The sequence below is a fragment of the Balaenoptera ricei genome, chromosome 14 (genome assembly GCF_028023285.1).
Source record: "Balaenoptera ricei isolate mBalRic1 chromosome 14, mBalRic1.hap2, whole genome shotgun sequence".
Lineage (NCBI taxonomy): Eukaryota > Metazoa > Chordata > Mammalia > Artiodactyla > Balaenopteridae > Balaenoptera > Balaenoptera ricei.
The window spans coordinates 8,973,001-8,986,867 of record NC_082652.1 but is presented as its reverse complement, the minus strand read 5'-3'; the positions used below and the strand labels follow the sequence as shown (position 1 = coordinate 8,986,867).

The 13,867-nt window shown below is 40.4% G+C and overlaps 2 protein-coding genes across 2 annotated transcripts in view; one reads left to right on the top strand and one right to left on the bottom strand.

The window, feature by feature from the left end:
- Positions 1–8,172, top strand: part of PPTC7 (protein phosphatase targeting COQ7) — a 38,955-nt gene extending 30,783 nt beyond the window's left edge. The window contains exons 4-6 of the mRNA XM_059895281.1: positions 1,421–1,544; positions 3,089–3,218; positions 4,324–8,172. Of these exons, the coding sequence (XP_059751264.1) occupies positions 1,421–1,544; positions 3,089–3,218; positions 4,324–4,382 (313 nt within the window). The 3' untranslated portion in view covers positions 4,383–8,172. The remainder of the gene's footprint in view (positions 1–1,420; positions 1,545–3,088; positions 3,219–4,323) is intronic.
- Positions 8,173–9,765: 1,593 nt separating this feature from the next.
- RAD9B (RAD9 checkpoint clamp component B) overlaps positions 9,766–13,867 on the bottom strand; it is a 32,170-nt gene continuing 28,068 nt past the window's right edge. The window contains exon 11 of the mRNA XM_059894094.1: positions 9,766–10,404. Coding sequence (XP_059750077.1) covers positions 10,276–10,404 — 129 coding nt within the window. The 3' untranslated portion in view covers positions 9,766–10,275. The remainder of the gene's footprint in view (positions 10,405–13,867) is intronic.

The following is a 13,867-nucleotide window of genomic DNA, read 5'->3' as shown; positions in this document are numbered from 1 at the left end:
GAACTTTTAGATGTGCTGCTGCTTTCCTCAGTCAAGAGAAGATGAACTAGCAATTTCCTCAATTCGCTTTGCATAAATCCCCAGCAGGCATGGGTGGGCTGTTTGTTTTTATGTTTTCTCTTTGCAAATTTTATAACATGTCACTTACACAAGTTTTTCTTTGTTTTTTTTTTTTTGTTTTTAATCAAGCTTAGGGTGCTTTGGTTCTGGCCCCTCCATTCTGGGTCAGTGTATGAATTTTTTCCTGGCTCTTGTTCCCTAATTACAAGTGAAGGTAGATTATCAGATATCTCACCTTTCCCTCACCTTGGAGGCTTGGAAGCAGTGGAGCTGGCCTTTGGAAATGGCTGAGAACCAGCCTCTGAGGGGACCATTAACTCTTTGAATATATTTTCTCTTCTCCCCACCTGTGGTTCCCCCCACCCCCCGTTCTTATATCTGTTTTCTTATATCTTTTTAAAAGTTTTACACAAAAAGATGTAGTGAAAAATCAAACTTCTGTCCCTACCCCATCCACCCATCCACACATTCTGTCCTCAGAGGCAGCCACTGCCAGATTTATTCTCTGCATATAGAAGCGTCTATATATATGTATCTCTCTCTCTCTCTCTCTCTCTCTCACACACACACACACACACACACAGAGTACCTTCTTCTCTTCATTAACAATATAGTAATGAGTTTTTCCCCAATTTGGAGGGTCAGTTACTTTGTTTCTTCCATTCATTAGATATTACTTGAAGACCTACTGTGTGCCAGGCACACTAATAAATAAGTAACTTGTACATGATGAGCACTTTGTAAGCCTTGGGAGACACACAGTCCTTACTCTACCAGAGTAAGTATGACTTAGTAATACTAATTTGGTATTACTAGTAATATACTAGTAATTACTAGTATTATAGTAAGAAATACCATTGCAGGTATTTCATATGAATTAATTCTTATAGGATTTGCATGCTCTCCTCCATAGTGCTCAGTTATTCCACTATAACACAGCCTCCTGAGAGCCAAATTCAAGCCTGCAGGGAAACTGATGAGTGGAAAGTGAATAAGAGAGGATGGAATTTGGCTCTAAAGAATTAGGAAACAAAGACTCATTTCCACTAGGATTTTAGAGGCATTTTAGTGTCTGACTCAGAGAAGAACCCTTCCGCCTTTTAAACTACATGTGACTAATCATCAAACTCAGTTTTACTTGATAGTTTTAGTTAAGCTTTTGAAATATTTATATCAGAGTTTTCAGTTAATTTTTTTCAAGGTTAGAAATTTCAGAATGGTGGTTTTTATTATTGACTGCTACTATACATTAGTTTTCCTTAAAGCCTCGTTACATTGTAGCATCATTCCCATTGGAAACTTTTAACAGTTATCTCTAAAGGGCTCTGTTAACTTTGTCCCTACGCTGTCCTTGTCACAGCCCGGATGCCGCTGATAGCACATCTTTTGATGTCCAGTTAGGAGACATTATCCTGACGGCAACAGATGGACTCTTTGACAACATGCCTGATTATATGATCCTTCAGGAGCTAAAAAAGTTAAAGGTAATTAACTCAAAGGTTGGCCTTTGGAAACAGTGACCCTCTCTGGGCAGCTGAGTTTTATTAATTCAATTGCATTATCTCTTTTTGTAGTTTTGGAAAGGACTATTTTGTGAATTTAGGAAAATAAAAATGGTTCTAATCTTTCAAACAATTGTAGATGGAAATATTCACAGTTGGAGAACTTGAGGGGAAAAGAGGCTTCTCATCCAAGCCTTTATTTAGTAGGGTAGTACAGGTAGGAAAAGTCCAGATGGGTGATTTTTTTGTTTGTGTTTTCAATGGTATTTTAATGGTATTTAATGGTGTTAGTTGCTGGTTGTCTTTTTCACTCTTTATTCTCCTAGCAAACTCAGCAGGTGTTCAGGCTGGGAAAGATAGGAAATCATCATACCAGAGCCAGCCAAGGCAGCAGCCAAGGGCAGCAGGCAGCTAGGGGCCTTGATGTGATCTGAGCTGTCATCAGTAATGAAACTGTTCAGATTTGGCCCATACAGAGAGTGGAAGGAAGTGAAAACCAGTCTGCATATTCTCCTGGCTTTGTAAAGTACTGACTCTGGGGAAAATTAGTCTTTTCTCATGTTTTTACCACTAACCAGTATGACTTTGAGTAAGTTTCTAAACTTTTTAAGCAATATTTTCCTCACCTGCAAAATGGTGGAGTGGTACAAAAAGCCTGTTTTGTAGGGTTTTGGTAAGGGTAAACCAAGACCATGCATTAGAAACCCTTAGCACCACGCCTTGTCTGTGGGGCCTAGTAAAGGTCAGGCGCTTACACGTGCTGGCACTGTGCTCTGTGTGGTAACAGAGTGACAAGCAGAAATGACACATTCCCTGCCATTATGGAGCTTACATTCTAGTGGAGGAAGACAGATAATACAGAGAAAGAAAGAATGGCTATAATGGTGGTGGTAAATAAGAAGAAGAAAAATAAAGCAAGGTGAAGGAATAGAGAATAGAGAGGGATTTTCAGTAGGGCAGCTGGCAGCCCTTACTTGGAGAGCACACTGTGCTTGGCCAGGGGTGCATTCCCAAGCAAGGAAACTTTTGAGGTCATCCCAAAGTGCTATCAAAATCCGCCCTTTCAACCCCATCCCATTTTAGCAAGAATGCCTTAAGAATTTCAAGTGGGAAAAAAAAAACAAATATGAAAATTCAAGGGACTTCCCTCGTGGTCCAGTGGTTAAGACTCCACACTTCCACTGCACGGGGTGTGGGTTTGATCCCTGGTCAGGGAACCAAGATCCCACATGCCGCATGGTGTGGGCAAAAAAAAAAAAAAGGAAAATTCAAACTTCAGGACCCAAGTCCATGCAAAGGACTTTCAAATTGACATCTTATGCAGGCAGCACTGGTGATCTCATTCATTTTAGTCGAGGTATAATGTTTCATTGTCTTCTCTAACTGGAATAAAACTTAAATGGTGGAAACTATGATTAGATAAATGTTACTGTCTTAAAAAGTGATGCTTGCAAGTGATGTTTACTGTGTGCAGAAATCATGTGAGGCATTATGGTAAAAATAACTCCCTCATGTTTTCATATTAGAATTCAAATTATGAGAGTATACAACAGACGGCAAGAAGCATTGCTGAGCAAGCTCATGAGCTGGCCTATGACCCAAATTATATGTCACCTTTTGCACAGTTTGCATGTGACAATGGATTGAATGTGAGAGGTAAGCATTCTTTAGGAAAGTCATAGGGACTAACTGGGGACATAGAGGATGGGAGCATTCTGGGCTGTTGGGGAGGCAAACTACAGCACTGGGGTGACACTGCTGAGGTGCCCTCTCCCAGCTGTGAGACTGTGGGAGCAAGGTCAGCAGGCTGTAACGCTGAAGGACAGAGCAAGTGCATGTCATCATGTGTTCCCCACAGAGGTGCCCTTCAGAACTGCATTTAATTGGCTGCAGAGGCAGGTGGAACCTGAAGCCCTTTATTGCTGCCACTGCACTGCTTGGACCTGAGCCCCAAAAGCCTCCGAGCTCTTCCTGGAGGGCCTGGACATTCCTAACAGTTTAAACATTCTGCCCTTCACGAGTCTGACATTTCACATCTCCCTTCCTCTGGCTTTGTGGGACTCATTGACAGTATTTGCCTGCCAAATTGCCATGGCAGGTTTTGAAGATGGAAGTAATGTTAGACTGTCCTTGCCTAAAGAGTCTTCCTATCTACTGAGCGATATGTAACTTTGGGAGCAGGCCAAGTAGCTCAGTCTTGGAGCTCAGATGACATGTTGGTGCTAGCATATCAGAACTAGTAGAGTTGGTCAGTTTCTTGCTGGTATAATCTTATGACATGTAAAGCATTTCTTAGCTGTCCAGGAAATATTAAAATAGAAAAAAGCACATGCCATAGCTGTTTGCCAGATTAGAATACAAGACTATTACTAGTTTCAAAACATTGGGTATGTTTGTCCAAATTAGGATTGTGGGTATAACATGTAACTTTCTTGTCAGGCAGAATTAATCTTAGCCACATTTTGTCTTTATTGTGATTGCTATAAACAGAGGATGTGGTGGTGGCCATTTTAACAGAGCTGTTGTAAAGGAGCAGGGAAGGTTTTTTTTTTTAAAGCTTCAATTAAATTACATGTAATTTCTTGGTGCGTTTTAACTATTTATCAAATGGTTTTTTTCCTTTTTTCTGCCAGAGTATATTGACAAACCAAACCTGCCTGAAATGCCAGTATTTGTTTCCTAGTACTTATTTATTTAGGCTTACATTTTTTATTGACTTTTCCTTTTAAAATATATAAATACGTTTTCATTTTCATTTTAGGTGGAAAGCCAGATGACATCACCGTCCTTCTTTCAATAGTGGCTGAGTATACAGACTGACTCACCTAGGTGTCAACTCCTGCCTCTCCTTTCATCATCCCAAATTCTCCCCTACCGTGTGTGCTGATCCTGCTGGCAGGACCATGTTTCTTTGCTACTGATCTCAATGGCCAGTGATGTAAGCCTTTTGCCTGTCTTTTTGAGACCCCATTGAGATCTTTGTTGAGAACCACTACTGTCATTCACTAGCTCATATCTGCCAGCAACATTTGAAGAGAATCAAGATTTGAAGATTGGCCTTGACTTCACGTTGTCTTTTCCATGATGGGATGGAGGTTTTCAAAGCCAAAATGTCTATTACTTTTCAAAAACGGTTGAAGTATTGAAAATGAGTAATATTGGTAAAGTGAATTCAAAATTAGAATGTGTTAAAGGGATTTTAAAAGTCTAACACAAATTGTATGTTATGGTACATCTACTAGAAACATACGTTATTCATCAAAACATATGTTACACGTGTACTATACAGTCTGTGTTATGATTGGGTGTGGCTTTATGTTTTCATTATAAACTCCTATTTTTCAGGGGCTTATAATCTTGCTCTAAAACATTGCTCTGGATTACAAAATCTTGATCCGGGGAGCTTTTTTTTTGGTTACAAGTTGGAGGAAAAATTCAGTTTAGTTCTATGTATGCAAATGTTTCATGGTTTTTAAAAGATGCTTAATTGTGTTCCTGTGATGAAAGTTTCAGCAGTTTATTGATTACTGCAATCACAGGCTGGTGGCCTGATCTGCAGGGGGAGTTGGGGAGACTCCTTACCAAAAATTTTTAATGGAAACATTATTCAAGATTATAAAATTCCTCAAAGCCTACAAATTTAATGTTACAGCTGAAATTCCTCCCAGCTATCTGATATGATGCCCCTGTGTGGGAGCTTAAGGCCCATAGGCCTGATGGGTTGAGAATGGAACAGCTCTAACTTTGAATTTTGTTGGCCTTTGATGGTCACGCTATACCCCTTGTCTCACTCTCAGACCTGTTGTTAGTAGCCTTGCTTTCTGTAGAGCATGTACCAAATTCAGGGAGTCCCTGTGGAAAGAGCACTGTGGGCAGTGGCACAAGAGTCCACGAGGAAAACTCCTAGTGATGATCTGACATTTGCATTTGCCCTACACAGAAATTTAGGGGTTTCTGAATCAAGCTTAATGTTTACAGTTTCCGAATAGCCATCTTGCAGTGTATAGTTTCCTTATAAAATTACCCCACATTCAGTTTTTCCATTATCTGCAAGCTCAAACTTATTTTTAAGGTTTGTGTACAAGTCGACTGCTGTAAAGATATATATTTTTGGGTCAGTTTTTTTCCTTCATTAACTTCATGGTAGAAAAATATATATACTTAGAAATCCTTAAATTAAAGCCATGTTTTATATATGTCAGGTAACATTGGTGTATAGATGAGAATGCAATTAAACCTAATGAGAATCTACTTGAGAATATAGAAAGTCTCTTTCTCTAAAGGAGATACTTACTCCCTGGTTTATTGCATTAAAACTTACGTTTGAGGTTACCTCAACTTGTTTTAAAAGATTTTGTTTTGTGAATTTGTACTGTATATTTGAGTAACTGTCAAGCTTTTGTTTTATTTAAAATTGTTTAACATGTACCATGTACATGTCATTACTATATTTCAATGCATCATGCTTGTAACAGGCATTTCATTTATAATAAGAATGAGTTATTCATTTGTAAGCCGTTCAGTAATTTATCTACTATTCCTAAATTGGCATAATGTTAGATATCTATTTTGAATCACCTTTAATTACATGTCAGAATGCCTTAACTACCCTAACTTGACAAAACAGAATTCTTTGGTAGAGGAGATGGGGGTGGGGTGGGGGGTGGAGAGAGACTCTGTTTAAATAATGAGAATCCATTGTGCTGTGATAAAACACAGAAGCGTGAGTGGCAAGTGGCGGGGTATTTATTTTGCACAAACTATTTGCAGTCTCTGTGTATTTAAAAAGTAAAGAAAGTTGCATCCAGAAGGGTTTTGTTGGAAGGAATACATTTACACTTGGGCTGACAACTTCAGTTCTTTTGTTGGGTTTTTAATTATTTCTGGTCAGAGGTATGGAGCCTTATGATCTGGATATATTTTGTATTAATTTTCCAATGCATACATTTAATTCCTGGTAAGAGCAGTGCTGGTCATGTCACTGGCTTTCTCTGCACTCATCTAAACCCATCAAACACAATCTTCATAAAGGTAGATTGATGGTGTTTTACACAACTCATTTAATCAACTTAGTCTTTTTTGAGAAATGAGCGTTAGAAATTGACAATGTGTTTGTTCCAGGGATGTTGAAAATAGTGGGACAAGAATTGAGTTTCACAGGGGAACTGACTTTGGACCTGGCCTGTAGATTTGGGACACAAAATATTTTCTCTTTTTTTCCCCTGCCCTTTTTGTGTTATGCACTTAATTTTATGACTGCGGGGGTCTGTTGGAGTGCTGCTTAACAAGTAACTCTCCTTCCACTGTCAGTGGTCAGAGGCTGTGTAGTACCCATACTGGAATTTTCCACGTCACAGGACCCAAGTCTTTGTGGGGTGTGCCTGAGATATACCACTTGGTGGGTCTAATTCTGAACTTGACGTGTTAATTGTATTTTAAATCAAGCAGTATAAACACACATATTGATACATTTGCCTCACGTAGTGGACTTTTATAACAAAAGAGAATTTGGATTTCTAATTTACAAATGGCAAATTATTTATCCCTCTCTGGATGCACCAAAGACCAGTAAAGTTTATAGCTTTTCCATCTATATTTATAAAGCAATACTGTATTATAAAAATCAATATTTTTATCACATGCTTGAAATTTTTATTTTGTTCTGTTTTAAAGTGTGCACTCTAAACATATCAGAACCTTATTTCTTCCTGTGAACTTAAGCTGCCTGCGCACAAAAAAGAATTCACCGAATGGATACGCATTAGAGTCCATAGGCTCCTAAAAACTGAAAGAAGAAATGAGGTGGGGAAAACAAGTTACTTGTCCTGAATTACTGTACTGGCTTGACATGGTTGATGGGTACTAAATCACAAAAGAATCCATTCCAGGTGTGTATGTCTGGGAGTTGGGCTGTAACTAGATTAGAAACTAGATTTCGAGCTTTGTATGATGGGGGAGTGTCTTATCCCATCGGTTGCATTCGTTCTGGATAGAATAGTAGCCTTCAGTACCGCCTTCAGTACCACCAACATACCACATCATGTAACAAGGCAGTAATTGTGGGAATTCACTGAGTCAGTTTTGAGCGTTTTGGAGATTGTAAACAAGATTGGCTAGAACTGTAAATGTTTGTACTTCTGATTAAGTTCATGGTTCCTTGTCACCTTATACCAGCTATCTTTGGTAGAAGCTACAGCATCCAATTTTCCTGGAAACTATCACATTTTTGCATTTAACAAATTTTGCAATGTCAAAAAACCAAAATCTGCTTATAAAACAAAATGTGAAAGAGAAAACATTTGGATTCTACTGTTTAAAAAAATTAAATTCTTTGCAAAATTGAACTTCCCCAACTAAAAATCGACAGTGTCCATGTCAAAATTTTAACTGTAAGCAGGTAGTTTGTGGCAAAGATGGCTAAATAATGAAGCAAGTCTGAATTTGTGTATACTAATGAGCTGCTTTTTTCTGTTGAGACTATCATTATTTGTCTTACCCAAGAGGCAATGACCTGAATTGGACGTCTGAAGTATAACTTATGCAGGAATAGTTCTGTAAATACATTTAAATAAACTGTAAAGATATTTAATAAATATAGTATTTATACTAATCTGTGTACTCCTTTTAATTTGAGTAGTAACAAAATAAGACACAGGCCCTTGACACTGATTTTGTTGGTCCCTATCAGGTCCTCATTTCCAAGCCCCTTAGTCAGTCTAGCAGTGACTCCATACTTTGTAGCTATCATTTGTCTTTTACTAGTTTATTCACTAAGGCTCTTTTTCACCAGCTCATTTACTACATCAGTTTAGCTTCCTCAAAAATTCATCAAACTGGATTAATAATTGAATGTAACATATAGATGGTTTCCCAGCTGAGAAGGCTTTTGCATCTTCTAAATGGTATGTGAAGTCAAACAAAAATCTGGTGTCATTTAAATTTAGCATTCTGTATCCAAATTCTAAAATCCAAACTATATACAATTTGACAGTGTAACTATCTTTTACAGACCAGTGCTGCATCTAGGTGATTACTGATGATGATGATGATGCCTTCACAGCCTAAACTGCCCTGGCCCATTTCAGTGAGCGAACCAGAAACTTCATCCTCAGCAAGGAGACCTACAGTTACTCTCGGGTATAGATGTTCTCCGTGTAGTCATCTGCATTTATTAGGAATATGTGAAATTCAGTGTTAGTCATCAGTGTAAGCAAAAAATACATGAATCTTTAGCCTACAATGTGAAATTATGTGGGCATTGCCAGTTTCCAAAAAAAGCTTGATGAAAGCCCAGTTTCATTCACTGAGGAACGTTTTGGGATGAACTTGAGTTTTTATTAGGTTATTGTGGGTAGCTATGACTCATTACCAAGCTACAAGAGCCAAACTCATTCTGGTTTTAGTTTGAACTTTGTTCACAGTTCTAAAGTTTACTAATCCACTCAGCCACCTTTGTCTTATTAATTCCTTACAAAATCTAAAGCACAATTGCTTGCCAGTTAACATTTCCTTGTGATTTGATGGTTTCACAGGCTTAACAATTAAGGTGTTACAAAAGTCTAGTTTGTCAGGTTATAATTGACTCTAAACAGGTTTGGGAGAGGGAGCGGCACACATCCTAAGATGTTATATAACAGTATTTCTGTGCCAGATTTTTTATTCTGTGCAGGTAAGAAGCTAATGCTTAAAGAGGCAAAGAACAGAGACATTCATCTTCCACCTCATTCCCCTCCAAACCCAGGCTTTCTTGGCAGCAGAGGCTGCTGTTCTGTATCAGATAATACAGAAATAATTTTTTGGCATCACTTCTTTTCTGCATCACACTGCAAAATTTTAAAATCATATTTTTTTACTTAAAATCTTAACAAAATATAACAAGCAATAGACCAAAAAAGTTATGGCATTACATGCATAACTTTTTACTGTGTCTGAAAGCACCAAAACTCAAATGTTTGCAATCAAACACAGAAGATACCTGAACTCCACAAGCCATATTGATGCACTCAAAATGGCTGCTAAAGAAAGTTTAAATACCTTTATAAAACTGGTAAAGAAAATGCTAAAACCTCCGGTGTGAATGTGCACTGAATTGAAGAATTCTTTTTTATTTTATTTTATTTTTAATTTTATTTATTTATTTGGCTGCATTGGGTCTTCATTGCTCCACGTGTGCTTTCTCTAGTTGCGGTGAGCAGGAGCTACTCTTCATTGCGGTGCACGGGCTTCTCATTGCAGTGGCTTCTCTTGTTGCAGAGCACGGGCTCTAGGCACGCGGGCTTCAGTAGTTGTGGCTCACGGGCTCTAGAGTGCAGGCTCAGTAGTTGAGGCGCACGGGCTTAGTTGCTCCGCAGCATGTGGGATCTTCCCAGACCAGGGCTTGAACCCGTGTCCCCTGCATTGGCAGGCGGACTCTCAACCACTGCACCACCAGGGAAGTCCCTGAATTGAAGAATTCTAATGAGCTTTTTCCCTGCACAGAAAACTCTTCTCCCTCCCAAGAAGCATAATGGATTTAAAGCAAATTACATTTACTTGACAAGCAGCTATTTCTAGATATGGTTGTTGTATAAGAAGATGTTTAGAAAACCAGCAGCCCATTATCCATTTCAAGGAAGTCCAAGACAATATCTTCGTAGGCTTAGATGTGAAAATGTGTTTGAGGTGCAAGTGAGCCAGTAAATGGGTCGGGGGCCAGGTCAGCCATCATTAAGTGTTAGAATGTGGAAAAACTGCCATTATTCACGTCCTCTTCACTGTCACTTGCTGTTGCCAGACTGTGGAAAGGGTGGTTGAAGTGTTCTCGTTGGTCAGAAGAAACTGCTCCAAAGAACATGCAAGAAAACTGGAGGGGAAGAAAGTAACTGTACTGTTTATTCAGAGCAATTTAGTGCTCATCAAATACCCCTTTTCAGAAACTCAGCCAAGGTGGTCTCCCTAACTTTAATAGTGATGGTTCATGAAATACCCAGAACCTTCTTGAGTGGCCCAAAACATCCTAAAATAAAACCCTTCCCTGGACTCCAAAGGCACACAGTGTGGGATCAGTGGTCTGCTTCTGACTACCCTGCCCGAGCCACTGAAACTAACACCAGGGACTTCCCTGGTGGTCCAGTGGCTAGGACTCCGCGCTCCCAGTGTAGGAGGCCCAGGTTCAATCCCTGGTCGGGGAACTGGGTCCCACATGCAGCAAATGCAACTAAAGATCCCACATGCCACAACAAAGTTCCCGTGTCCCACAACTAAGACCCAGCACAGCCAAATTAGTTAATTAATTAATTTTAAAAAGAAAGAAAGAAACTAACACCAAGGCTGTGGGAGACAGAGATAAAGGGAGACTCTGCAGGCCATCCTGCTCGACTCCATCCATCTTCTCCCCTTTCCCTCCTGCTGCTACAGAAGCAGCTACTCCTGACTAGAGCCAGTCCTTCTCTCCCTGTCTCTGACTCCCAGCCCCTCCCATGCCTCTCCTCTACTGGATAAGAATGTCAGCATTTTAAAATAATCAAATGTCTCTCATTAAAATATATAAATAGCCTCATTCCCTTCCTCCCTCCATCCTTACCTCTGCTGTAGAGTTGTCTACACTTGCTTTCTCCATTTTCTCATTCTCCTATTCTTCTGTCCTATCTAAAAAAGCTCCTTACCCTCACACAGAAGCTCTTCTCAAGATGGTCACCAAAAATTGCCAGATCCTTAAGCCAATGACCATTTTCAGTCTCCATCCCACTTGATAGTCACTCTGACACTTTCTTCTCAAACCTTCCTCATGCTGCATTCTCCTGGTTGCTCTTAGACTTTTCAGCTGGCTTGCGCTCTTCTACCCAGCCTTTGAATCAGGGTTTCTCAGCCTTAGCACTACTGACATTTGAGGCCTGATGCTTCTTTGTGGTGGGGGCTGTCCTGCTCATGGGAGGACGTTGAGCCGCATCCCTCGCTTCTGCCCACTAGATGCCAGTAGCACCCTCCTTCCTGAATTGTGACATCCAGAATTGTCTCCAGACACTGCCCAACGTCCCCTGACCCTGGTTAAGAACCACTGCTTTAAATGATGGCAGTACTCTCCCCTGCACCCTCTCCCTAGGAACTTTCATTCACACTGCTGGCAGAAATTACTATGTATATATATGCCAGGGAGCCTCACAGAATTTGAACTTCATATATCCTACTACCTACTTGATTTCTGCCACTTAACATGTCCAAAATAGAATTCATGATCTTAGTGAGCATTGAACCTGTTGCTCCAAACCTTGATACCTCCTTTTCCCTTAAGCCCCATAACCAATCCATCACAGAGTCCTGCTACTTCTACCTCCTCAATTAGCTGTCTACTTTGGCCACTTCTCTCCATTGCTACTGAATCACCATCTCTCAGATGCCACAACTGAACTTCCATTCTTGCCTCACTGCACCCCATTCTGCACATAGTAGCTGCAACTAAAGTTATCTTTCAAAAATTCAACTCTGGCAGCCCTCCCTGTTAAAATCCTTCAAATACTTTAAATGCCACAGTACTTTATATGGCCGTTTACATGGCTGTTTACATCTGGCATGAATCGGCACTCACCAGTTACTCTAGTTTCATTCACCCTGTGCCATTGTTTCCCCCTGGCTATCTGCCTGCTAACCACACTGGTCATCCTCCAGTTCCTTAAAACCACCACGCTCCCTCCATCACAGGGGCTTTTGCACATGCCACATATCCACTCAACTCCCCCCTACTACCTTATCCTTTCCAGTTCAGCTCAAACACCAGTTTCAGAGAAGACTTTCTGACCTCCTAGATTAGGTCAGTTCATACCTTAAATCCTCTCAAAGCACCTTAAACTTTTCCTTTATTGAACTTACCACAGGTTTTTAAAAATTATCATATATTTAGTCATGTGACTATTTGTTTAATGTCTATCTCCCTCCTAGTCTATAATCAAGTTTAGGAACCTTTCTTGTTTATTTTGCACACCATTGTATACCCCACATCTACAACACAAGGCCCTCAACAAATACCTGTGGGAGTTGCATGGTAGGTAGCAAGAATGAATAAATGAATGATCCCTGTTCTTGGCTCATCCTCACACATCAGAAGGTGAAGATGCCCTCTGGATGGGGCAGTTCTGACAGCAGCTGTTGAACCCTTGCTCCAGATGAAACACCCCAAATTAGCTGTGATATAGCCTGCGGTAGGCAGAATGATGGCCTGCCCTCGCCCCCAAAGATGTCCACGTCTTAATCCCAGGAGCCTGTGAATATGTTATATCACATGGCAAAAGGGAATTAAGGGGGCTTCCCTGGTGGCGCAGTGGTTGAGAGTCTGCCTGCCAATGCAGGGGACACGGGTTTGAGCCCTGGTCTGGGAGGATCCCACATGCCGCGGAGCAACTGGGCCCGTGAGCCACAACTACTGAGCCTGCGCGTCTGGAGCCTGTGCTCCGCAACAAGAGAGGCCGCGACAGTGAGAGGCCCACGCACCGCGATGAAGAGTGGCCCCCGCTCGCCACAACTAGAGAAAGCCCTCACACAGAAACGAAGACCCAACACAGCCATAAATAAATAAATAAATTTAAAAAAAAAAAAAAAAGGGAATTAAGGTAGCAAATGGAATAAAGTTGCTAATCAGTGACCTGGACTATCCAGGTGGGCCCAGTGGACTCACAAGGATCCTTAAATGTGAAAAGCAGAGACGAATCAGCATCAGAGTGAAGCAATGTGAAAAGGACTTGACCGGCCGTTGCTGGTTTTAAAGCTGGAAGGAAACCACAATCAAAGAATGCAGGTGATCCCAAGAAGATAGGAAAGGCAAGAAAGCAGATTCTTCCCTAGAGTCTCCGCAAAGGAACACAGCCTTGCCAACACCTTGATTTTAGCTCTGTGAGAAGATTTTGGACTTCTGAACTGTAAGCTAATTCGTGCTGTCTTAAGCCACTGAATTTGTGGTAATTTGTTATAGCAGCAATAGGAAACTAATACACTGGCTTTGATTTTAATTGGAGGCATAGTCTCAGTTGCCTCTGAAGAGTCTAGTGTTAACCAAGGTCAAGATCCAAAGGCTGGAATTGACCTAATGAGAGCATCTGTGTCTGTTCAATGTATAATATCATGTGCAAATAGCTCTTCATAATGCTTATTGTGCTATATTAAACTAAAAACCTACTAGTTTACTTTGGACTTTGAGAGCTGCCCTGAATTTGCCATTGACTTAAGGTAAATGTCATTTGCTACCCCCTCTTTTCCCTACCTACTCTTTGGCCTTTAAATCTTTCATGGCTGGATGATCAAGCCCTTCCCTGGTATATAACAGTTTTATAATGGAG